We start from the raw sequence: 27,080 nt of genomic DNA, 5'->3' as shown, positions 1-27,080 counted from the left end.
AGACAGCTGGTACCGACAGAGAGCAAGACAAATGTCACCCAAAGCTGTGAGCTCTGAACACCCACAGTGACTTTGGCGTCATCATCATTATAAGGGAGCGGGTGGTAATAAATAACTTGGCAGTGCCTAAAACCCAAAAAGCTTATACAACTATATTTACATTAAGATACACAAATGAAACTTTTCAGTAGCATGTCATGAGACAAGCTGATAAGCTCTTCCTTTGTGCAGTGCTATTTGAAAGTTAAACGCTGCCTTTATTTTAATTCTGGAGAAGGTGCAGACATTAGATTTAGAACATGTTGTCTTCATTGTCCAAATCCTCTATATAGGTAACGTGTTTTTCGGGCCGAGCTGTCTGGGAACGAGCTGGTGCAGCACTGACAACCTGGGTGAATATGGCAAGAGCCTGAGATGTAGGGTGAATGAATCCCCAAATTATTTGTGGAATTCCCAGTGAGACAATGGCACTGTATACCAGTAGCAAAAATTGTGGGTGCACGTAACCCCCATATATTCTTTGAATTCCCAGTCAGACAATGGCACTGTATACCAGTAGTAAAAATTGTGGGTGCACATAACCCCAATATATTCTTTGAATTCCCAGTGAGACAATGGCACTGTATAGCAGTAGCAAAAATTGTGGGTGCACATAACCCCCATATATTCTTTGAATTCCCAGTCAGACAATGGCACTGTATACCAGCAGTAAAAATTGTGGGTGCACATAACCCCAATATATTCTTTGAATTCCCAGTCAGACAATGGCACTGTATAGCAGTAGCAAAAATTGTGGGTGCACATAACCCCCATATATTCTTTGAATTCCCAGTGAGACAATGGAACTGTATAGCAGTAGCAAAAATTGTGGGTGCACGTAACCCCCATATATTCTTTGAATTCCCAGTCAGACAATGGCACTGTATACCAGTAGTAAAAATTGTGGGTGCACATAACCCCCATATATTCTTTGAATTCCCAGTGAGACAATGGAACTGTATAGCAGTAGCAAAAATTGTGGGTGCACGTAACCCCCATATATTCTTTGAATTCCCAGTCAGACAATGGCACTGTATACCAGTAGTAAAAATTGTGGGTGCACATAACCCCCATATATTCTTTGAATTCCCAGTCAGACAATGGCACTGTATACCAGTAGTAAAAATTGTGGGTGCACGTAACCCCAATATATTCTTTGAATTCCCAGTCAGACAATGGCACTGTATACCAGTATTAAAAATTGTGGGTGCACATAACCCCCATATATTCTTTGAATTCCCAGTCAGACAATGGCACTATATACCAGTAGTAAAAATTGTGGGTGCACATAACCCCCATATATTCTTTGAATTCCCAGTCAGACAATGGCACTGTATACCAGTAGTAAAAATTGTGGGTGCACATAACCCCCATATATTCTTTGAATTCCCAGTCAGACAATGGCACTGTATACCAGTATTAAAAATAGTGGGTGCACATAACCCCAATATATTCTTTGAATTCCCAGTCAGACAATGGCACTGTATAGCAGTAGCAAAAATTGTGGGTGCACGTAACCCCCATATATTCTTTGAATTCCCAGTCAGACAATGGCACTATATACCAGTAGTAAAAATTGTGGGTGCACATAACCCCAATATATTCTTTGAATTCCCAGTGAGACAATGGCACTGTATAGCAGTAGCAAAAATTGTGGGTGCACGTAACCCCAATATATTCTTTGAATTCCCAGTCAGACAATGGCACTATATACCAGTAGTAAAAATTGTGGGTGCACATAACCCCAATATATTCTTTGAATTCCCAGTGAGACAATGGCACTGTATAGCAGTAGCAAAAATTGTGGGTGCACGTAACCCCCATATATTCTTTGAATTCCCAGTCAGACAATGGCACTGTATACCAGTAGTAAAAATTGTGGGTGCACATAACCCCCATATATTCTTTGAATTCCCAGTCAGACAATGGCACTGTATACCAGTAGTAAAAATTGTGGGTGCACATAACCCCAATATATTCTTTGAATTCCCAGTCAGACAATGGCACTGTATACCAGTAGTAAAAATTGTGGGTGCACGTAACCCCAATATATTCTTTGAATTCCCAGTCAGACAATGGCACTGTATACCAGTATTAAAAATTGTGGGTGCACATAACCCCCATATATTCTTTGAATTCCCAGTCAGACAATGGCACTATATACCAGTAGTAAAAATTGTGGGTGCACATAACCCCCATATATTCTTTGAATTCCCAGTCAGACAATGGCACTGTACACCAGTAGTAAAAATTGTGGGTGCACATAACCCCCATATATTCTTTGAATTCCCAGTCAGACAATGGCACTGTATACCAGTATTAAAAATAGTGGGTGCACATAACCCCAATATATTCTTTGAATTCCCAGTCAGACAATGGCACTATATACCAGTAGTAAAAATTGTGGGTGCACATAACCCCCATATATTCTTTGAATTCCCAGTGAGACAATGGAACTGTATAGCAGTAGCAAAAATTGTGGGTGCACGTAACCCCCATATATTCTTTGAATTCCCAGTCAGACAATGGCACTATATACCAGTAGTAAAAATTGTGGGTGCACATAACCCCAATATATTCTTTGAATTCCCAGTGAGACAATGGCACTGTATAGCAGTAGCAAAAATTGTGGGTGCACGTAACCCCCATATATTCTTTGAATTCCCAGTCAGACAATGGCACTGTATACCAGTAGTAAAAATTGTGGGTGCACATAACCCCCATATATTCTTTGAATTCCCAGTCAGACAATGGCACTGTATACCAGTAGTAAAAATTGTGGGTGCACATAACCCCAATATATTCTTTGAATTCCCCGTCAGACAATGGCACTGTATACCAGTATTAAAAATTGTGGGTGCACGTAACCCCCATATATTCTTTGAATTCCCAGTCAGACAATGGCACTGTATACCAGTAGTAAAAATTGTGGGTGCACATAACCCCAATATATTCTTTGAATTCCCAGTGAGACAATGGCACTGTATAGCAGTAGCAAAAATTGTGGGTGCACGTCACCCCAATATATTCTTTGAATTCCCAGTCAGACAATGGCACTATATACCAGTAGCAAAAATTGTGGGTGTATATAGCCCCAATTCTATTGCTAGGGGACTTGCAGGGTATTTCTGAGGTGAAGGTGGGGGGGCACACCGTTGGAACGGGGATCTGGGAAAGCTGGGTTGCGGCGATTGAGCCCGTCAGTGCCACGTTACACTGACAAGCTTCTCCCTGGAATTTAGCTCTTACAAGAGCTGTTGTGGTTGTCTTCTCCTTCCTATCCTAGCCTGTCCCTGCCTACCCAGAATCTAACCCCTAGCTAACTGGACGGAAACCTCCGTCCCCGGTGAATTGCAAGCTCAGAATGACGCGAAGCTGGGCGTCGCTGTTCTTTTATATTAGAGGTCACATGTTTTCGGCAGCCAATGGGTTTTGCCTACTTTTTTCAACGTCACCGGTGTCGTAGTTCCTGTCCCACCTACCCTGCGCTGTTATTGGAGCAAAAAAGGCGCCAGGGAAGGTGGGAGGGGAATCGAGTAATGGCGCACTTTACCACGCGGTGTTCGATTCGATTCGAACATGCCGAACAGCCTAATATCCGATCGAACATGAGTTCGATAGAACACTGTTCGCTCATCTCTATTAGCTAATTAAAAGTTCCACCTGTCCTAACAGCACACAGGGGCAGGAATACCCCATCTTGTGCTGCTGTTTGGCGTAGGGGGAAACAAGCTTCCATATCTCTTGTATAATGGCAGCTGTCCTGTTATTACATTTCTTCCTACATTCCTGTGTTTCTCTTCTAATAGATGGACAAACACAGTCAATGCATGTTGTATGCACTAAGACTTCTTCCCCACCAATATAACTCGCACTGTTTATGTATTGAGGAATAACTACGCCACTGTGCCTTCCATTACTGTTACTGGAAAGACTAGCTGTTCCCACAGTAAAGATGGCGCTCGTCGTTCTCCCAGCGTCCTCCACAAGATGGCTGTCTACAGACGAAGCGTTTGACTCAGGAATAATCCATGACGTGGCCGTCACGGATTGGCTTCTCCTCACTGCTCTAAATGCTCACTGATTGGCTGCCACAAATCCGCTCTGATTGGCTGGTGTCAATGCGCTCTCTCATTGGCTGGTGTCAGTGCTCTGTGATTGGCTTCCTTCCCACTTTCGTTTTTGTGCAGTGAAGAACATGAATATGCATCCTGCTACAAGAAGAAAACTGAGAAGAAATTCATGGCCCGGGAAGAAGCCAAACTGCTGGCGAGTTTATGGGAGTGATGAATAGCATGCGGAAGCAGGTAAGCAGTGGTCAGCTGCCTGCAGAGCCGGAGAGGCTGCCGCATTGTCTGCTCTGTCCTCTATTGTGTCAGCTCCAGCAGCAGCAGCTGTAGTGGATCAGCCCTTGTGGGACTACAATTCCCAGCCTGACCTGACTGTCCTCACTCACCCTCTATAGCTCGAGTACAGGTGACACCTACTTGTGGGCGCTAGAAAACTTCTGGGGAAGTTCACACAGAAGAATTTGCTGCAAAAAAGAGGCAGATGTTCCATTATTCTGCAGGCTAATAAAATATCTAGTGGGGGAAAGAAGAAGCGTCCTGGGCGATCTTCAGGCACATTCTGCCTTACAGGGATTGCCCAGGAATTATAGGGTTTTTTTTTCTGGAGGCTGGGCAAGGTGGGAAACCCCCCCCCCCCCATACTCTCCTGTAACCCCTATACTCCCCTGTCCCTGGTGATCCCAGGCTGCTGTATGGTCCAGCGGCCCCCAGGGTTTGTTCCCATGTAAGTCCTCGCCGCATATGACCGCTGAGTACAGTGGGGGGGACACTGGCCGCCAGGAAAAAAAAAAAAATTCCTGGATAACCCCTTGAAGTGAACGGAAGTAGGAAATCCCTCTGCCAATGACTGGAAGATTTCTGCAAAAAATGTAATATGGTGGGTCTTGTTGCATAGAGGAAACTTTCTGCTTCCATTATACTCATAGGGAGACTGCTGGCGTTACCGTACGTATAATTGGCATGCTGCTATTTCTAAGACTGCAACAGTTTTGGAAATTGCATGGTGTCAGCTGTGCATATTTTTCCATACTGTGTGAATGGGACTCACCACTTGGGACCCCAGCCTCAAGCTCACAACTTGAAAAGTCATCACATAGCCCTAAGGGTATGTTCACACGGTGTAACTTGTCAGTGGTTTTGTGGCGGATTATACCTCAAAATCCGCACCAAATTCCATCCTGAGGCTAAGACCCCACATTGCGGAAACGCAGCTTTTTTTGTGGTAAATTTTGTTGCGAGGAATTTTGTTGTGAATTTCCCCAAAAGTTTTCTAGCACCCACAAGTAGGTGTCACCTGTACTCCAGCTATAGAGGGTGAGTCTGGTCAGGCTGGGAATTGTAGTCCCACAAGGGCTGATCCACTACAGCTGCTGGAGCTGACACAACAATAGAGGACAGAGCAGACACTGCTCTGCAGGCAGCTGATCACTGCTTACCTGCTTCCGCATGATATTCATCACTCCCATAAAACTCGCCAGCAGTTTGGCTTCTTCCCGGGCCACAAATTTCTTCTCAGTTTTCTTCTTGTTGCATGATGCATCGGTTGAGTCTAAATCCTAGTGGGCTAAAGGACCTGGTCCCTCTGCCTACTTGGATTTAGCTTGTTCTATATAGAGCCGGCTAAATCCTAGTGGGCTAAAGGACCTGGTCCTTCTATCCACTAGCTGATAGCCTGCTCTATATAAGAAAGCTAAAACCTACTGAGCAGAGGGACCAGGTCCTTTAGCCCACTAGGATTTAGACTGTTTTATATAAGAAAGCTAAATCCTATTTGGCTAAAGGACATGTAATATATACAGAAATCTAATTTTTTTATTTATTTAAATATAGTCCAGGGTTTTATTTTAAGCTTATTATCTTTTACAGCGGCCATTCCCCACAGCTCTGACAGTAAGGCTGAGTTCACACGCAGTTTTTTGGTCAGGAATCCGCCTCAAAAATCAGCCTCCAAAGAAAGCCTCCCAGTAGAAAGCTATTGGGAGGCTTTTTTTTTAGGCAGATTCCTGACCAAAAAACTCTGTGTGAACTCAACCTAATCTATCCTGACCACTAGGACCCCCACCATCATCAGAACAGGGGTCCTGTATTTGTATTACTGCGCCATTCATCTCTATGGGACTGCTGAAAAGAAATCGAGATCAGAATTATCTCTGGCAGTCTCAAAGAGATGAACGAATCAGCAGCGCACATTGTGGATCATATAGGGGAGAAACAGGACATGTGATCAGTGGGGGTCCCAATGGTCAGATCCCCAGTGATCTACTTTTTATTCCTACAGGGAATAGCTTGTTGCCTCTGGTGCTGGAAGCCGACATCTGTGTCCCTGGTATAGTGGTGCTGCCGAAGCAATACAGCCCTGCCTCCAATGACTAGGAACACAGCTGTAGTATTAGCCACCGCCTATATACAGTGAACACAGCTGCAGTATTCACCACTGCCTATATACAGTGTACAGAGCTGCAGTATTAACCACCACCTATATACAGTGTACAGAGCTGCAGTATTAACCACCTATATACAGTCTACAGAGCCTTCAAGATTCTAGCACTGGAGACTGGCTGGAAGCACTGAGTTCTGGACCCTACTGATGCAATACCGGTGACCCTATTCTAAGGGAGAGGGGGGGAAATCAGCCCAGAAAACCTGTTTGATTAAAGTTTTTTTTTTCAGACCACAGAGAAAACGGACAATGAATATTTTTAGTTAAAAATCAATTTTAATTTCATATTTAGTATCAAAAATGTATATATTAAAATACAAAGAAAACACAATATAGGTTCAAAATATAGAAAACCCTGTGCAGGAGGCATACAAATAAAGATCACATATAAAAACCCATAATGTACAGCATAATTTAAGGATTTTTTTTTTTTTTAAACCTATAAAAGAAAGACTGAGGAGGAGGGGAAGACCCAAATAAAACAAGGAATGGGAATAGGAAGGGGAGAGGCGGGGGAAGGGAATTCTAGACCACATCACGTTAAAAGAGTATATACTTAATAATGGACATCTCATGGGGCCGCGGTAACAGCTAGTGTTAGATCCTGAGGGGTCGCACCTACACTGCTCTGGGATTGGTTGTTACTAGCAATAGGTGGAGTCACACCTGCAATATTTCCTTTAGAGGCTTCTGTCCCCTATTCCGCTTGAAAACTGCGCAGAGAAAAATCCTGCAAGCAGCACGATTCGTGCGGAAAACACACAGACCCCATTATAGCCTGTGGGGTCCATGTAGTTTCATTGCTCATCGCTTTTTAATGCATTCAATATTCCGTTCGGGAGGGGGGTCCCCAAGCAGACTCCCCAAATGGAATACAGAACACTGATGTGAACCAGGCCTTAGCTAATGCATCATGGTACGTGCAGGCTGACTTGCACTACCTCCCCCTCCGTCTTGCTAGCTATCCAGCCCACTACTAGACCTTCCCAACTAACTTAGCCCACTGCCCCATCATACTTGCCTCTCTCTTACTTCCAGACTTCCTCCGGTGAGGTAGCATCTCCCTCTTTTCTGACTCTGCCGGAGCACGCAATAATCCCGCTGCTGCTCTTTGCTCTACAGTCATCAATCCACCTCTACAACGCAGGCATCAGAGGCTATTGCTCCCACACCTGCATAGTAGAGGTGGATTGACAGCAAAGAGGGAGGAGACATCCCACAGGAGGAAGTCTGAAAAGAGAAGCAAGTATGATGGGGTAGAGGGTGAAGTGGTGGGGGGAGTAGTACTGACATTCTGTTTCTGAAAACGGAACATCACCGGAAACAAGAAAATGTCCCTGGGGCGGTCACATGACAGCCCCAGGGATAGGGGTAAATATATATTTTTGATAAATTATGTAATTTAGAAAGTAGTCGGGGGGGGTGTGCTTATATTAGTATAGGAATTCCATTTTATCCTGGACCACTCCTTTAATGTTTGACTTTAATTTTTACTCTTTTTCTTGCATTTATTAGACCCCTTATGTAATGCATTACAAAATATTAGTACTTCTACTGCAGGCTGCAGACATGTAGAGGCAGAGTAAGGGCCACTATATAACATGTAGGCACTCCCCTGAGTGTGGGGGCACTGAGGGGGCCATCAAATAAGGGTTACTGAAGGCTCCAAACAAAGCCTTATTTTATAAACCTTTACAGGCAGTGTGTGATCAAGAGGGTGACATGGGGGTGAGCAAGAGAATGGGGGTACAGGCTGTACATGAGCAAGAGGTGGAGTTGGGGTGCAGACTGTGCGCGAGCAAGAGGGTGACATAGAGGGGCATAGGCTGAGCGTGACCAAGAGGGGTACATGGGGGAGCATGCTGTGCGCGAGCAAGGGGGGGAATGCGGGTGCGAGATGTGCATGAGCAAGAGGGGGAATAGGGGCGCAGGCTGTGCGCGAGCAAGAGCATGCAACCGGGCATCACCCTCTTGCTTATACACAGCCTGCACCCCTCATACCCCCCTTCTTTTTCACACACAGCTTGCACCCCCATGTCACCCTCTTGCTCACACACAGCCTGAATCTCCCTTCCCCCCCTCTTGCTTACACCTGCTGTCTCTTCCCTCCATCTTACCTTCCAGTCTCCATTCACTGCAGCTTCCGTTTCCTGGGTAACTCGGCACTGTTCTGAATAGCTCCGCCCACAAGGCCAATCAGAGAGGATTTATGGCAGCCAATCAGAGAGCATTTAGAGCAGTGAGGAGAAGCCAATCCATGACGGCCACGTCATGGATTATTCCTGAGGCCTTCGTATTGATTCAATGTGACTTCCCTCCAGCTGTTTCCGTATACTATTGTATTGGATCAGTCATTGCGCTGCCCATTGGCTCGTGTCTCGATATGTCCCGCCCTCTCAGAGCTATTATTGGTTGATTTTTGACGGAGGCTTATACAGAAGAGCGGGGATTGGTCGGGGAGCCTGGCTGTCAGCTGTCAGTGTCCGCCTAGCTCGGTAGGGCGTGAACAGGAGGCGCGTGCTGGCGGCTTGTCGTGAAGTGCAGGATCACGTGAGTGACTACAGGGCCCTATATAAACCATACAATGGCTCCTTGTGTGACTATGTGTGAGGGCATGGGCCGGGGTGTCTGATAGGCTCCTGCTTGTTCTATAGTCCTGAATAATAGATCTCCCTCTGTACTGTATCTTCTCAGTCTGTTATTCATCATTTATGTAGCTTCAAGGGGTTGTCCACTTTTCTAACAAATTCCAGGAATGTCTTACACTGATATGTAATGTCATAACATTTGTCCATAGCAAATTTTCCCCCGCTGTCCTTGTGGGCAAATCTGTCCGTGGGTGATGGCGTAAACAATCCGTGGCATCTTTAAGTTTACAAGATGGCGGCTACTCTCTCTGCTGCACCTGTCCTGAAAGTTGTAAAGGAGACCTCTGCACTATATTGGGAACCCATAGACACCCTGTATCTGAGCATGCTCCGAGCCCTTTTAGTGCGGGCACACTGGAGAAGGCAGCTGCCATCTTGGCAGCCCATTTTTGCTGTAATTGGAAGGTGAACAAAACTTTTCTCCACTTATACCTGGGCAGTTCACCCTGGTTCATGACCGGACACAGTTTTGGATTTTTTTCATACATGATATTTTGAGAGCTATTAAATATTTTTTTAGTGACACATATGGCTTTCTTTTTTTGCCATCTTTAGATTTGCATTTTTTGTAATACCCACAAAAATCTAAACAAAAATGGAGTAGTGAGTGTTATTTTTATTAATTTTTTAAGTGGGTTTGGGGGCCGAAACTCCAAATGTAGTATTTGTGTTGGACCCCTGACTGATCTTGTACTAATAACCTCTCCTGTGGATAGCTCCTCAGTATCCAACTTTGCTAGGTCCTGAACAATCCCTTTAAATAGCCATTAGCCATGGTGTAAACAGCACTGTTTGCCCACTGCGGAAATGCCATGAATCCCATCCTCACTTTGTGTTAAAATAGGCATTGCGGACAAGTGGCGATTTCCAAAACCGTTGTAGTTTTGGAAATAACAGTGTGTCAATTATACCTAGGAAACGCCAGTGGTTTCCCTATAGCTATAATTGAAATAGAAAGTCCGCAGAGGAAAATTCTGCAGTCTCTCTGTCAAAAGCGCTGCAGGAAGAACCATGATGCATTGCCACTGTGGTTTTTCCTGTAGTGCTTTTTTTTTTCAACTGCGGGATGACACGTGGGACCTTCGCCTAAAATAGTTGATCATGAAGATAAATTCCAGCAATCAGCAACTCCATAAAACTTAACTTTTAATTTAGTTGAAAGACATTATAAAAATTGCACACTGGGTTCAAAGAACCTCCATAAATTGCCACCCTCCCCCCCATATTTCCCTCCCCTCCTTTCTTCACTGACTGTGCTAAAATAGTTGATGGTCATTTCTGCAGTTAAAATCAGCCAGCACCTTGAGTGGTGACACACAGAGCACTGGATGCGGCTATAGCCTGACTTTAGGGCTCATAAAAAGGTTGTTTCTCACAGTAAGGACACTGACCCATTCAATTCCACGGTACCATGCACACAACCATGTATTTTTTGGGTTCACTGATATTCCTGTCCATTTTGCAGCCCATGATCACTGATCTCAATGAATGAGGCATGGGTGGCACATGGATGTCATCCATGCTGTGGATCTCAAACAAAACATCTTGCAAGCCTGATTTTTTTTTTTTTTTTGTGCAGTAACGTCTCAAAATAAAATATAAAATAAAAACATCGCTGTTAACTCTTTCTTATCTATGTCCAACCTACAGTCCTATGAAAAAGTTTGGGCACCCCTATTAATCTTAATCATTTTTAGTTCTAAATATTTTGGTGTTTGCAACAGCCATTTCAGTTTGATATATCTAATAACTGATGGACACAGTAATATTTCAGGATTGAAATGAGGTTTATTGTACTAACAGAAAATGCGCAATATGCATTAAACCAAAATTTGACCGGTGCAAAAGTATGGGCACCTCAACAGAAAAGTGACATTAATATTTAGTACATCCTCCTTTTGCAAAGATAACAGCCTCTAGTCGCTTCCTGTAGCTTTTAATCAGTTCCTGGATCCTGGATGAAGGTATTTTGGACCATTTCTTTCTACAAAACAATTCAAGTTCAGTTAAGTTTAATGGTCGCTGAACATGGACAGCCCGCTCTCAAATGATCTGAAAACAAAGATTGTTCAACATAGTTGTTCAGGGGAAGGATACAAAACGTTGTCTCAGAGATTTAACCTGTCAGTTTCCACTGTGAGGAACATAGTAAGGAAATGGAAGACCACAGGGACAGTTCTTGTTAAGCCCAGAAGTGGCAGGCCAAGAAAAATATCAGAAAGGCAGAGAAGAAGAATGGTGAGAACAGTCAAGGACAATCCACAGACCACCTCCAAAGAGCTGCAGCATCATCTTGCTGCAGATGGTGTCACTGTGCATCGGTAACAATACAGCGCACTTTGCACAAGGAGAAGCTGTATGGGAGAGTGATGAGAAAGAAGCCGTTTCTGCACGTACGCCACAAATAGAGTTGCCTGAGGTATGCAAAAGCACATTTGGAGAAGCCAACTTCATTTTGGAAACAAAGATTGAGTTGTTTGGTTATAAAAAAAAAGGCGTTATGCATGGCGTCCAAAAAGAAACAGCATTCCAAGAAAAACACTTGCTACCCACTGTAAAATTTGGTGGAGGTTCCATCATGCTTTGGGGCTGTGTGGCCAATGCCGGCATCGGGAATCTTGTTAAAGTTGAGGGTCGCATGGATTCCACTCAGTATCAGCAGATTCTTGAGAATAATGTTCAAGAATCAGTGACGAAGTTGAAGTTACGCCGGGGATGGATATTTCAGCAAGACAATGATCCAAAACACTGCTCCAAATCAACTCAGGCATTCATGCAGAGGAACAATTACAATGTTCTGGAATGGCCATCCCAGTCCCCAGACCTGAATATCATTGAACATCTGTGGGATGATTTGAAGCGGGCTGTCCATGCTCGGCGACCATCTAACTTAACTGAACTTGAATTTTTTGTCCAAAATACCTTTATCCAGGATCCAGGAACTGATTAAAAGCTACAGGAAGCGACTAGAGGCTGTTATCTTTGCAAAAGGAGGATCTACTAAATATTAATGTCACTTTTCTGTTGAGGTGCCCATACTTTTGCACCGGTCAAATTTTGGTTTAATGCATATTGCACATTTTCTGTTAGTACAATAAACCTCATTTCAATCCTGAAATATTACTGTGTCCATCAGTTATTAGATATATCAAACTGAAATGGCTGTTGCAAACACCAAAATATTTAGAACTAAAAATGATTAAGATTAATAGGGGTGCCCAAACTTTTTCATAGGACTGTATATGGGCATTTTCTCATTTTTACTCTGTCGCATTTTTATTTCTTGTTTTTGTACATGTTGGAAAACTTAAATAAAATTACACCTGACGGGCCTTATTATCGTCATTGTTATCTGTTATAAAACAGTACAGTAGGAAAAATTTGCTAAGCTAAATGCACCAAATTTTGGCTAAATTGGAGACAAAAATGGCCTAAATGCTGTGCACCACATCTGTTATTATACTAGCAGAAGGACCTGGCTTCGCACAGGTATATTTCATTTTTTGTGTGTGTAATGGCCCCATAAGAATATCTTGGTTGCTATGGAAACCTGATGTAAAGCTGTGTGTATGTGAAGACTGAAGAACCTGCGAGTTTCCATTGGTCCATAAGTGTCATGTGATCATGTGTATCTCAGTTTGGATATCAATGAAAAACCTGCAATCGGTTGTTATGGAAACCTGGAGTAAAGCTGTGTGCATGTGGAGACTAAACGCCTGCGATCTTCTACTGGCTGAAAAAGGACATGTGACCATGTGTATGGCAATTGGAATATGAGTGAAAGACTTGCCGGCTTGTATTGACGAATGCAGGTCATTTATTGGGAATACTGTATCTCAGGAACGGTACATCCTAGAGAGCTGAGACATGGTGTAAACCTTCCTGGACACCTGATGTATCCGTGTGCCAAATTTGGTGAGGATCAGTCCAGTCATTTGGTCGCTCATAAAGAACAGACGGACATGCAAACAGGCAGAAATTAGAATTCGTAGATCTTTAATAACCAGGCGGAATTAGTAATTCTACCCCATAATTATTATTAGCAATTCTGCCTGGTTGATGGGTTATTACTGGGTTAAAAATCCCATGTCCAATAAAATCACATGCCAAGTGGTGCAGACTTCTCTATGGATGGATTTGGAAATACCTTCTCATCTGACTATTTGAGGTTTTGTTCTTTTTTAATACCCATAACTTCTGATAATCTTGTTTTTAGTGACTTCCATGGATCTCTTTGGAAAAATCTTCAATACTGTGAGCGCAGTAAGCAACCTGTTCACAAATCCTTACCGAGTGCGGGAGGTGGCACTTTTGGACTATGTTGGTTGCCCTCGAATTAGAGAAGATGGGCGGATTTTACTTTACAAGAGCAAGACTGCAAAATTGTGGGAATGTCTCTTAGTAAATCCACTTACTCCGCAGAATGCCTTTCGGTTGGTATCTACTTGACTTTCTTCACAGCATCTCACTACACTCATTACATTGTTAAGAAGGTTTATGCTACATGAACCATAGGCAGCACAAAATCCAAACAGGGTTAAATTTTCATTGGAAACCCTTCCCACACCCTATGCTGCCGTGTCCTATTTAAAAACTTGCCGGTATCTGAGCTTGAGCTGAACACTTTTAGTCAGGACTGTAGAGTCAGTAGGTCAAACCTCTGACTTTGACTCCTCTATTTTTCCATAGCACGACTTCGACTCCCGCTTCATCTCAGACGTCCTCGTAAATGGCTGACATGATCTTCTAATGAAACATATGTCTTAATTTTTTTGGGACTTTGACTCCACCCAAAAAAGTTAAGACATCAACTCCACATCTCGGCTTTTCTCATCAGCACAGGATGCAGCCCAGGAGGCAGTCACATGGGTAAATGACTTGACCACTGCCATCTTGGGAGTGATGGATGTGGCAGTTGCTGCGACAGTCGGCCAAACCATTGAAAGGGTTCTCCAAGACCTAACATTATTGTTCTGTCCATAGGATAGATCGTTTATATCAGATTAGTGGAAGGCTGACATATGACACCCCCACTGTTTTTACTACTACTTGTCTACTACTTTGAGAGCCTCCAATGAATCTAATAGAGGAAACGCGTAGGGTTATCCAGTTTGGCAGTTTAGTCAGTTATAAATGCCAGTTGCAGCGCTGAAGTGGTTTATACCCATTTGTATTGGGCTTTGTTTCCTTTCACAGTCCTGTTGGTGTGGCATTAGGCCAGTAGCCTCAGGACAGGAGGGGATACATTGTTCCTACAACATTGTACACATCATAATACATGGGTTGCCGCTTCAGAGCTCTAACTGCCATGCACATCTGGTATAGGGAGTCCAGGCAGATTGAGAATGAGAGCTATAATTATCATCTCTCAGATATAGACTTCAACCATATATACCTGTTATATACTGTTGTGACCGGGCAGTATTAGTGAAAATTTTTGTTTTACCCACACCAGTCACCAAGTTATTGGATAGCCTATATGCCATCACTTCTAACCAGGGCTGTGGAGTTGGCGTTAGGCTGAGTTCACACAAAGTTTTTTTGGTCAGGAAACCGGCTCAAATTCCTCCTCCTCCAAAAAACGCCTCACCATACAGTCCTATGTAATCTGTTTTCTGGGGGGTTTTTTTCCGCTAGCAGATTTTCTGCTAGCGGAAAAAAGAAGTCACTTGTCTAGAGATGAGCGTACACTGTCCGCCGGCAAAGTCAGCGTCACAGGTGCTTCCATTCATTTCTATGGAAGCGTGCTGTTCGGATCGGCTGATCCGAACAGTGTTCGCTCATCTCTACACATGTCCATTCTTCAAGCGTTTTCCGCCTGAAAAAATCAATGCAAGTCAATTGGAGGCAGAAAAATGCCAGGCGGATTTTCCGCCTTCCATTGACTTGCATTGTTTTTTTTCAGGCAGAATATGCCTCAAAAAATGCCTAAAAAAACACCTCATGAATTTTCCTGACCTAATTCCTGACCGAAAAACTCTGTGTCAACTCAGACTTAGGCTGGGTTCACACAAAGTATTTTGGACTGGAATTTGACGCGGAAGCCACCTCAGATTCCATTCCAAAAAAACTGGTAGCTGCGACTGGATGCTGGTGAAGTGCACTGACATCCAGTCACAGCACTCTGCTCCAGATTAGGCTCAAATGAATGTGCCTTTTCGGGAGGGAGTGTCTTCAGGCGGACGTCCGGCCGCGGCATCCGCCTGAAGAATGAGCATGTTGCTTCTTTTTTCCTGAGACCCGGAACAAACCACTTACGGAAAAAAGAAATGACCAGCTCCCATTGATTTCAATGGGAGTTGTTTTTTTTTTGGTCAGGATTTTGAGGCAGATTCTGCCTTAGTGTCTGGGCCAGTTTTGCGTGCAGTCAGGAAAAAATTAACCAACTCCACTTTCAGTTTCCAAATAAAATGATTATTTTTAATTATATTATACAATTATTATTATTGTGTAATGAATTAGATGCATAGTTTGTTCCATATTTACTTTCATATGAATTCAGTTGTTAGCATTTTTGTGAATTAGAGGAGCTTTACTACTTCTGGCAGCCACTTATGAAGGAGTGGAATTAGGCTGCGTTCACACGTAGCAAAGTGGAGCACCATCTGGCACATATACGGCGTGTCAGAGTTTGCGCGCTCAAAAAGATCCCATTGATTTCAATGGGAGTTACAAGCGTATACGCCGCGTAATTTTGCGCCCTCAATTTTGCGTCCCACTCCTCCATACAGATTTTCTTCAGATCTTTCAGATTTCGAGACTTTTGCTGGGCTACATTAAGTTTCAGCTCCCTCCAAAAATTTTCAATTAGGTTCAGGTCTGGAGACTGTCTGGGCCACTCCAGGACCTTCAAATTCTTTTTATGGAGCAACTCTTTAGTTGCCCTGGCTGTGTGTTTCAGGTCATTGTCATGCTGGAAGACCCAGCCACAGCCCATCTTCAATGCTCTTACTGAGGGAAGGAGGTTGTTGGCCAAGATCTCACAATACATGGCCCCATCCATCCTCCCTTCAATATGGTGCAGTCGTCCTGTCCCCTTTACAGAAAAGCACCCCCAAAGTATAACGTTTTCACCCCCATGCTTCACGGTTGGGATGGTGTTCTTGGGGTTGTACTCATCCTTTTCTTCTTCCAAACATGGCAAGTGGAGGTGATACTAAAAAGTTCTTTTTTAGTTTCATCTAACCACATGACCTTCTCCCATGCCTCCTCTGGATCATCCAGATGGTTATTGCTGAACTTCACATGGGTCTGAACACGTGCACGATTTTAATCCATGACGGCATAGTGTGTTATTAATGGTAATCTTGGAGACTTTGGTCCCAGTCAATAAATTGTTGCTGTGTCCAGAAGAACGGTTCTTGTGCTGGCGATCCCATTATATCCATGCATTATACGGATGTCCATTTATTTGCATGGCTGACATCAAGGCTAAACTTTCTCTGAGCAACTTCCTCCACTGATAAAGGCCAGTCACAGAGGATTAAGAAGTGGTTTTCTTTGTTTTACCTTTCTTAGCAATAATTTATTGGTTTAAATCTCTTTTTAGTCTATTTCAACTGGATTCAGAGACTGAAGCTTTACGGCAGTTCCAAGAATATGCAACCAAACTGCGTCCATTTTATGAGAGCTCCAGACAGGGTCTCCGTCTTGAGACTGTTCAGCTACTTACAGACTGTCTGCGTGGACACCCCAACTGGTCTTTGGCACATGTGGCCGTAGAGATGGGTCTTCGGGAAAGTTTTAAGCACAATGGCATTCTCAGGTGGGGAGAAGATAATGGTACATTGTGCCTCTCTAAGTGGGGCTGTCTGGGAATTCAATTTACTGTCCTACCTCTGGCGGATTTTTTTTCATGCTGGACCCGGGGGTACTGGCCTGGGTTACATGAACGGAAACAGCCCCCCCCCCCTTCTTCTGATTTCACAGGTATTTACCTGTGTTATGTCGGTGGGAAGGCTATCGAAGGCTGGTTCAAATTAAGTGACACTGGGTCGCAACTAGACCTGAACCCCTGGGTCCAACGTGGAGAAACTACCGGAGCAAGAGGGTAGAATTAACTCCTTAGATAACCGCTTGAAGTAGTTTCTGCTGTTACTTATTTGAGGCAATACTATACATCATGTTTTATGGTAAACTCAATTCTCATACATTGTATATAGTACACTGTCTGTTTTATATATTTTCCAGAAGTGTTAATAGTACAGAATGTGATGGGGGCTGCACCCCACTACACCTGGCCTGCAAGAAGGGGGATACTGAATGCATACAGGAGCTGGTAGAAGAGTGCCAGGCTCGGCAGGATATTGCTGACTCTAATGGAGAGACCGTGTTCCACTATGCTGCTCGACAAAACAATCCCCGTGTTATTGAGGTTACTATTTTTGTCCTATATTGAGTTTTCTTTAGCACATTCTGATTTGTGCTTGAGTAATGTTCACTGTAGCTACACCAAGCCGTGTTAGTGTGCCTTACCATTAATGCTAATGTTGGGGGATTTATGTTGCCTTATCTGAGAGCAAGATATGATGGAGAGTGAGAAGCTGGGCTCTAGAAGAGATAGTGAGAGTCCCGATTGTCCCACACAAGATGATTGAGAGCCTTCTGTGTGCACACACGGATACAGGGAAAGCTGTCAATCATCTTATGTGGGCCTGCACTGTCTTTAATAGGAAATACGCAGAAATCCTGCTCCGTGTCAAATAAATATTTTACTGAAGTTTTAAATAAGAAAGTCCGTTTATACTCGAGTATAAGCCGAATTTTTCAGCACAGTTTTGCTCAGCTTATACTCGAGTCAATAAGTTTTTCCAGTTTTTTTTTGTGGTAAAATTAGGGGACTCAGCTTATATTTGGGTCGGCTTATACTCGAGTATATACGGTAAGTATATGGCAGAGCTCAGACTCTCTCTGTTCATCATGTCCTGCTGTCACATAGGGCAGCAGGAATCACCTGACAGGGTCACTTTAGCCTTTGTTCACACATTGCAGGTTTGGTAAATTTTTGTTAATCCTTTCGTGTCTGTGTGTTTTCAACCTCCATGTCAGAGCAAAATGGAGTGCTATATTTTAAAGGTAAAATTTTCCTTTCTTTTCTTAATCTATGCCAGAAGATGATATTTCTATTTTTATTTTTTTTAATTGGAAATGGACTTTCTTATTATTTAAAACTTCGATGTGAAAGCTATACTTATATACTGTATTTGGGAACACAGACATCAATCTGAGTGCCGTGTTTAGGGTTTTTTTTGTGTGTCCTTTCCCAGTACAGGATTGGGTTGTCAGTGTCTCTGTGCACTGGAGGGGGCTCTACATGTAAACCAGCCGGCTGAAAGTACAAGGACTAGTTACCATGTATTCATTTATATGGTGTTGTCATGAAAGGGTTCATATATTAGGCTAGGTAAATATAAGAGCTGATTCACAACAACACAAGCAGAAAAGACTTACACCAGCCAAAAATATCCGCTCCAGATATTATGCACCAAAACTATCTTATGTGAACAAGGTTTTACAACTGTGAATGCACTACTGTTTGAAGAGATTTTTCGCCATTAACATATCTAATACATTTCTGATTTCCAAGATCAGAGGTCCTAGTGCCATTGCCATGAGAAGAACTTTGTATGGAGTGGCAATTGATAGCAAGTGATTGTAGTGACACCTCAGTTCAAGCCATGTAATGGGGATGAGCGGGAAAGCTTGGGACTCCTTTCTAGTGATTGTGGAGGTCCAAGTTTTGGGGCACCTAGTGTTCAGACATTTATCATTTATGCTGTGGATAGGATATAAAAGTCACTTTAAGACCACCCATTGAATCACCCTCTGTGTGCTTCTATTTATGTACATTTTGTCTTACATCTTTTCTGCTTTATATATTTTTACACGTCCAGATCCTGTGTTCCATGCCTTCTGTTGGTATTAACCACCTGAGCAACTCTGGAGAAACTCCATTGCATGTGGCTTGTCGCATGGGCAAAACTGAGGCGGCACTAGCCTTTTTGCGTTGCCATGCACGTTGTGATATCCTTGGAAAGAATGGATACCCCATTCACACAGCTATGAAATACTCAATGAAAGGGTGAGGTGATACTACTTCTGACAATGATAAGATTGTCCTCTGTGTCACAAGCTTGTGCTATTACATATACTATATTTACTGTAAGCAGAGCTACATCCATCCATTAACATTTCTCTCTCTGTACATAGTTGAGCCTCATAGTGTCCATACTTCAGGCCCCACATTGCGGAAGTACATTCCATATCGGGGGGGGGGGGGGGGGGGCTTTAACCAAATCCAGGAATGGTGACAAAAGGAATGGGAGATATGAAGGAAGTTCTTATACTTCTACCTTCTGCTCAATCCAATCCTGGCTTTGGCTCAAGAAACTGCATCAAAATCTGCATCATGGGGCCTCAGCTTTAGGCTGGGGCTCCACAGGCCAGAAGCACCACGATTTGCCCCCATTGGAAACGCTGCGAGAAAAATCGCAGCGTTTTACAGTAATGTGAATCCCATGCTCACTGTATGTTTAAAACCGCAGCATGGACACGCTGTGATTTCGAAAACCGGAGCAGTTTTAGAAATCGCAGCATGTCAATTATATCTACGGAAACGCCAGTGGCTTTCCCCTAGATATAATTGCAATAGAAAGTCTGTGGAGGAAAACTCCGTGAACTCTCTGCTCAAAGCGATGCGGGAAGAACCGTAATGCGTTCCAGCTGCAGTTTTTCCTGCAGCGCTTTAGCACTGCATATCGTCCCATGTGGCCTTAGCCTTAAGCTGTTTCTGAGGTGTTTTGGATTTCCAAAAGTAACAACCACTGTTGGATATAAAAAATCACATTAGTTCTGTTCTACTTTTCCAAGGTGCTGATATAATATCTAAAATATTGTAATAAAAGCAATAAAATTATATAGTCGGAGTTTGTCTCTGAGTAGGCTTCTCTTGCAAGACCGGTAAAAACAACCAACATGTCTTTTACCTAGATGTGCTGAAGCAATTCTGGATGTTTCCGCAAGTCAGGCCCACGTGGAAGATCCTAAATATCAGGCGATCCCTTTACATTGGGCAAAGACTGCTGAGGTATGCTGTGGTTGAACATAAAAATAATATAAAATCTTTTGTCATTTTTTGTGAGTTTAGATCATCTTTGTCATGGAGATAGGTGACCACAATCTCTAAGGATAGACTTAGAAACTAGACAAATAGGCACTGGTTAGGTTTTGTTCACACTTATTTCCATTTAGTTCCTGTACAGTGCCATAAATGTAAAGACCGGGAATCTTTTTGGATGTGTTCTTGAGCCCGCAGCAGTGTCACATGTAACATGCAGCTGAGCTTTTGTTGGTAGAGGCGAGATTGAAGCCAGCTCCGATCCTGGCCATTTAGCCCCTTAGGTTCTGTGTTGTAGTGATTGTAGCACTTTATGGGCTTGAATAAACGGTATCAAATACCCCAAGGCCCACCATGTATGTAAGCTTGTTAGGCCTAAGTCATATTTATGCCAGAATGATAGCAATAAAAACAAGTCCTCATACTGGCCTAGTGTTGGAATAATAAAAATATGAAAATGATTTTAAAAAAATTAATTGTGCAGAATTATTAAAAGAGAAACTGTGTGTGTTCTGTATGCCGGTAACCATGATGATCTGCAAATTAAAATGACCATCATTTATTCCAGGCAGTGAATGCTATAACAGTAAATGTCAAGGAGTCATAGAGGAATTTTTTTCCATTCTCTCTCCCTCAAAAAAAGTTACCCACCTTTTAAAATTGTTTGGCCTATCATTAAAGGGTTGTCTGGACTAAAATAAAATCTCAATGGGGCTGGAATGGAGAAAAAATGGAAAATATAGAAATAATATTCATCTTCCCCCGGTTCTCAGTTTGGGCAGACTGCTCTTTGATAAACAAACTGTCAGGCCCAAAGTCAGGTGACTGCTGCAGCCAATCATTGACCTCAGTGGTCACAAGCTCGGTACTAGTGGCGTCATTGCTGATACATCACCAGTACCCAGCATCTTGAGCCAGTGTTTGGCCGTAGCAGTCATATGACCCTCTGCACTTTCAGCAGTCCGTTCAGTGTAGGGAATGGGGGTCATATCAGCCAAACCTGTTCCTGGCAGGCCTAATGATTTCTTAATTTCCCTTTTTTGTAGATGGCGGCATTACTGCTGGAGCGTGGTAGTAGAGTAAATGCTGTAAGTAAAACAGCAGAAACCCCTTTACACATTATGGTCAGGAAGGACCGATTTGACTGTGTCATGGTGCTCTTGACCAATGGAGCAAATCCAAATGCAAAGGGTGAACATGGAAATTCAGCTCTGCACCTTGCTATGAAGGTAAGGACAATTCCTAATGCTGTTGTTGCCAAAGGGGATGGGCAGTTGGTTCTTGTGGGTTTTTTGTAGAAATGGCATAAAAGCTGAAAGGGCAAGTGTTCTGAATACTGCTCATGTACTATAGTTTTATCGTCTTACTTCTACATCGATCAGGCATGATGCTAAACCTTCTCCAGGGTACTCTGCAGTGGTATTTGGTGGAGAAATAGATTATGGCTGGGTCTGAGCTCTTTGGCTGGCCTTGAGAACACTATTGTTGACACAGGATGGAAAGTATCTGGTCTGTGAGTGACCTGCAGCTCTAGTCAATTTACAGTTTTTACATAATCCGCCAAAAGTGTTATGTCTACAGGATTTGCCTTTAATGTTCTACAGTAGTTACCACAGTTTGGTCACTAGGTGGCATTGTGCCTGTTAGTTTCTCTTTTTACATAGGTATGGGAAGAATATGCAAATCTGACTTCCATGATGTAATAATAGAGGGCGCTGACTGAGAATGTGCAAGTCTATCTTCCATGATGTAATTAGGAAGACAGTCTCAGTCAAGACATCCAATAGAGGGCACTCCCTTTAACATCATGCCGACCTTCTCAGAGACCTTTGTTTGCAATGATGTTGGGATTTTACCAGATACAGTCTCTCAGTCCAGGACCGCTATTTCAATGTATTTGCATCTCATCAGCTTGGCGCACATTCTCAGTTAGCGTCCTCTATTGGTGTGCATACTTGAGGCACTGGCATCCTAATTACATCATGGAAGTCAGATTTGCATATTCTTCTCATGTTCCTTTGCACAGTGGAGCGCTCATGGCTTAATAAGACTCCACACACCCCAATGGTGGTTCTCTTCCTACATAGGTATGGGCATCTTTAGATGGTTGCTCTTATAACTATTAGCACATTGCTCAGATGATATTACAGAACTGATAGTCATGGCCAAAATCACAGATAATATTATAATGACTTCTTATAGATGGATTCACATGCAACAGAAATTGCTGAAACTAGTAACCATCCCAATTATCTAAACAGGGTTGTTGTGGTGGTGAACACATGAATTTTTGCATGAATGGGGAAGCTGCAGAAATTTCTGCAACAAAGTCTGCCACATGTGAATCCATCCATGATATGTGTGAAGAACTGTCATCTGAATAGCTTTTCCTCAACAGAAGGATCACTTGGAGCTTATTAAAGCCCTTATGGTTTTTGGGGCTGATGTGGAGCAGGCTAATGATTTTGGGGAAACACCAGGACTCCTTGCAGCCAGGTCAAGTAAAGGTAATATGTTTTGATAACTTTAACTGTAAGGGGGCGTTCACACTACCGTCGGTGTCCGACATGTAGTGTCCGCTCCTAGTGTCCGCTCAAAATCTGTCACGGACACTAGGAGCGGACACTAGATGTGTCCGTGACACCTGTCCTTCACTTGAATGGGCATCGGGTGCGTTCTTTTGCACTCCGTGCCCGTCCTTCCCTGTCCTGCCCTGTGCATGCATGCAGGGTTTTTCTGTCCGCTTGAGAAGTCGGACATCTTCTCTTGCGGACAGGGAAGGACGGGCACGGAGTGCAAAAGAACGCACCCGATGCCCATTCAAGTGAATGACAGGTGTCACAGACACATCTAGTGTCCGCTCCTAGTGTCCGTGACAGATTTTGAGCGGACACTACATGTCGGAACCGACGGTAGTGTGAACGCCCCCTAAGTATGTCTAAGCAGATTTTCCATTGAGTGATGGCGGCCAGACACGTTAGATAAATGTTGGCTCAATCAGACAATTTTGGGGTCCTCCTGGTTTTCCCCTGATGACAGAGGTTGATTTATGGGAAATCAGCCTTCATTAAAGGGCAGGAACTCTGTCCCCTCTCCCCTTTAGAATACATACACCCCTGGCCCACCCAATCATTTATGTGTGAGAGTAGTCAGGAGAGAAAGCCATCTCGTGTGTAGCCATTTCACACTTGTTATTGGATCAGTAATTTGCCTTTTTATTGGTTGTCACCCAGACCAAAATAGAATTCCAACAGCTTGACAGCAAAATATAAGTCAAACACGTACCTGGGATTGAACAAGCCTCATCCATTCATTATTTGTCTTGTTTCACAGAGCCTCTGTGCTGTCTCTTCAGACCAGTTGTTGAGTTTCCTTCAGTGTATTATTGTATTTTTCATGTTCTATAACCTTTTCATTCCTCTCCATGATCCACTTCAGTTACTTCTATGCCGGATCACGTTTTCCGTTACCATTTCAAGAGTTTCATCCATCCATATATGATGTTTTTCTCCCCCTCCCCCTCTTAAAGGATCCAATCGCAAGGTGCTACTCGACATGCTTTGTAACGTAGGAGCAGAGCGCTGTTTTCCCCCAGACACCCAGCTCCCACCTGCTGCATCCTCCCCTACAACAGCGCCACCCATGGACAGAACTAGCAGCATAGGTAACCTGTCTGTCTCCTGCAGATCTTCCCTTTTGCAGTCATACCTTTAATGATAACTCAGAACTTGATTTTTGGCTTGCATTGTTTAATTCTTGATATTCTTAACCTGAAAAAATATGTTATGCATTGCTATGGTTCTGAGGTCTCAATAATGGCGGTTACCTGACCCTGACTCATTTTACCTCCATTTACTCCTTTTATGTTTTTTTTTTAACTTCCTTTCCAAACCTCTGCCGCTCCTTTTATTTTTTCCAGGTGCTCTTTCTGTGTTCAACCCTTTGCTGTGGAAACTTCTCTTTTAATGCACAAATCATTTCTTCTTTGTAAGCTTCTTTTTTTTTACAATCTATATCTGTAGGTTTGTAGAGCTTTGTATGTATATAAAAGCTCAGATGTACCTATGTACTAAATAGGAACCTAATTAATGAGATTCTGTCACAAGTTCTGACCCCTCAGATATATAGAGAATGGGGAAGGCGCACTAAACATGCCTGGCATCATGGCCATGCAGAGGTGGGCACTATTACATAGAGCCCTGGGCATTGTATATAGAGCAGCTGCCTAGTGGCCACTTGCTCTTGTAGGGCTGGGGATGGTAAAACAAGGATTTCATCCAATCTACATGACCATTATACCAGGTAAAATTACTCTTCTCTGCACACCCTCCATATTGGATAGCACCTCTATATACAGCATGTGTATATTTTGAGGGATCAAATCTACTTACAGAATTCCTTTACTTCCAATATATAATGTCCTTTGCTAAATAAATCTTTCAGGAATAGGTTTCAGTTCTGACTTTCTATTGCTTTCATCACTTTTCTATATTTTCACCAACTTTAATCATTTGGTGAAAGGATCCTTTATTCTGTACATTGGCTTATTTCATTTACTTTTTCCACCGTTTAGATCTTTTATTGTAACCTTAAAATTGTAATGTAATTGTTACCCAGGTTTCCAGGATCTGGTTTATGTTTCCACTGCATTAAGCAGTATGCTGGCGTCACAAGACTGTGTGGACTTTACAGGAGATGGCCTGAGAACGTGAGTGACACTTTAGAGAACAGATGTTGTCTCCATGTTGTCACTTAATGGTTTGTTCATTGTGGCTTGAACATGGGTCACCCTGAGTGATGTGAGATTACTAGGGAAGACGCGAAGAGAGCCTGTTCTTGAAGAAGTTGAAGGCAAAGCTGGAGAGTTCTCTCGCAGCACTGGGGACACCTCCAGTGATGTTTGAGCGCTGAGGCCCGTCCCCAGTGCTGCGAGAGAACTCATTTGCATAGCGACATCTAAAGGTAGGTCCTATGTGTTAGGGACAAAAAAAATTGAGTTTTCATGATAGGATCCCTTTAACAAAGTCTTAGGTCGTAGCCTAGTTTTTCACGTACCTGCAGGCAGTCTGTTAAAAGTCACCCAAATATTAGTAACCCAAATACCTGTATCTGTGATGATGAGACAGTAGAAATATTACACACAGAACAGGTTAAAACACGTTTGTATTTGTAGGCAGGATCGTCTTCTTTGCCTGGATGGCGGTGGAATTCGTGGACTGGTTCTTATACAGCTGCTTATTGCCATAGAGAAATTAGCAGGCCGGCCCATAAGAGAGCTGTTTGACTGGGTTGCTGGTACCAGTACTGGTGGTATCTTAGCATTAGCCATAGTACATGGTAAGTCTCAATTTTCCTTTTATTTTACCAAAATGTTTTGTTTGTTTCTTTCTTTATTGGTTTTTGATTTGTATATTGTAATGTTTAGACTGATGATCCATTGTTCTATGTCCATGGAATAGATTACCACTCCTCATAATTATATTACTTCAAGTCCAAAGGCGAACAATACACATAAGATGCCTTTTGGCTGAACACTTGTTCAATCAAGAGCTATCTCCTCCATGTCCTCGCGAAGCATGCATGTGTTCGCAATATGGACTAGGGAGTAAGGAGCTGTTTAAGGATCAGAAATTCTTTGATGTCCTCCAGAGGGCAGCACAAGCCTATCGATTGAGCGACTGTATGAAGTCACACCAGTTCCCGACCAGATACTTACTCTGCATTAAAAGTGCAACTAAACGTTCCAACAGCTTTTGCTTTTCTGACAGTATTTATGTCATTAATATATTTTGTAATGTATTTTATTAACAATTTTTAGCTCCTTTCTGTAAAATCCTGCATTCCTTTTATTCTTTCCCATCCTTGTCTATTTAGAGCTGTGCCCTGCTTCTCACTGTGTACAGGCTTGTGTGTGAGGCTGGGAAAATAGAAAATAAGGGTGGGGAGGGGGTCACTTCAAATAGTTATATCGCAGACATTTCATGCTGAATTTGTCAGGTAGAAAATTTCTATTTCTGGAATTTGAAGCAGATTATGAAAATCTCCCTCAAAATCTGCTTCAAAAAACAGCTTCAAAATCTGCAGCTCATGCTTTCCAGTGGGATTTTCAGGCGAAATCCGCCTGAAGAATGAACAGGACACTTCTTGAAGACACTTCTTAAAGAAATTGCCTTTGAGATGTGAGGCAGAATTTGGAGCAGATTTTGAGGCAGAATGTGCCTTAAAATCAGCTCTAAGATCCTCCTTGTGAACATCCCATAAATTTGAAAATACAGTCAGGATTGGGATATTTTTATGCAGCTGCTCTCAATCCCGACTGTATTCAACTAGATTATGGGGATAATGTCACTCCTTAGGGAGAGACCACCTATTAGGTGTGTGGAGACTTATACAGCCATAGTCGCTCCACTGCAAAGGAACATGGGAAGAATATGCAAATCTGTCTCCCAAGATGTAAATAGGGAGACAGTGCCTCTGTTATGCCGCCCTCTATGGGAAGCACCCTGAACATCATGCCCGACTTTCCCAGAAGTCTTTACTGCATAATGCAATGTTATAACCAAATCAATTTCTCAGCTACGGACGGCAACGTTTCTGTCTGGTTGGACTTCATCAGCGCAGCCTAGAGAGAACTGATTTGGTAGAAGTGAGAGGCTGAGAGACCAGATTATAATGGCCAAGATATAACTGTATGAAGAGACCCTCCTCACCTTTTTCTGCTTTACACACACGTACAAGCCCATACACCATAATAAGTAGGAACAGCT

General features: G+C 43.0%; 1 protein-coding gene across 5 annotated transcripts in view; it reads left to right on the top strand.

Moving 5' to 3' along the window:
• Positions 1–9,015: 9,015 nt before the first annotated feature.
• The window catches only part of PLA2G6 (phospholipase A2 group VI), a 29,946-nt gene continuing 11,881 nt past the window's right edge, over positions 9,016–27,080 (top strand). For 3 of the 5 annotated variants that reach the window (XR_012717455.1, XM_075286806.1, XM_075286805.1), the window contains exons 1-11: positions 9,016–9,099; positions 13,414–13,630; positions 16,747–16,962; positions 17,388–17,571; positions 19,091–19,278; positions 20,187–20,283; positions 21,360–21,542; positions 22,712–22,820; positions 23,843–23,977; positions 24,931–25,021; positions 25,487–25,650. Coding sequence is in view for 4 of the 5 variants with exons in the window: in XM_075286806.1 (XP_075142907.1) it covers positions 13,422–13,630; positions 16,747–16,962; positions 17,388–17,571; positions 19,091–19,278; positions 20,187–20,283; positions 21,360–21,542; positions 22,712–22,820; positions 23,843–23,977; positions 24,931–25,021; positions 25,487–25,650 (1,576 nt within the window). In the remaining variant the exon portion in view is untranslated. The remainder of the gene's footprint in view (positions 9,100–13,413; positions 13,631–16,746; positions 16,963–17,387; positions 17,572–19,090; positions 19,279–20,186; positions 20,284–21,359; positions 21,543–22,711; positions 22,821–23,842; positions 23,978–24,930; positions 25,022–25,486; positions 25,651–27,080) is intronic. The other 2 variants (XM_075286808.1, XM_075286807.1) reach the window with 1 other exon arrangement.

The sequence above is a fragment of the Leptodactylus fuscus genome, chromosome 9 (assembly GCF_031893055.1).
Source record: "Leptodactylus fuscus isolate aLepFus1 chromosome 9, aLepFus1.hap2, whole genome shotgun sequence".
Lineage (NCBI taxonomy): Eukaryota > Metazoa > Chordata > Amphibia > Anura > Leptodactylidae > Leptodactylus > Leptodactylus fuscus.
Note: the sequence above shows the minus strand (reverse complement) of the source record. Positions and strands in the feature narration are given on the sequence as shown.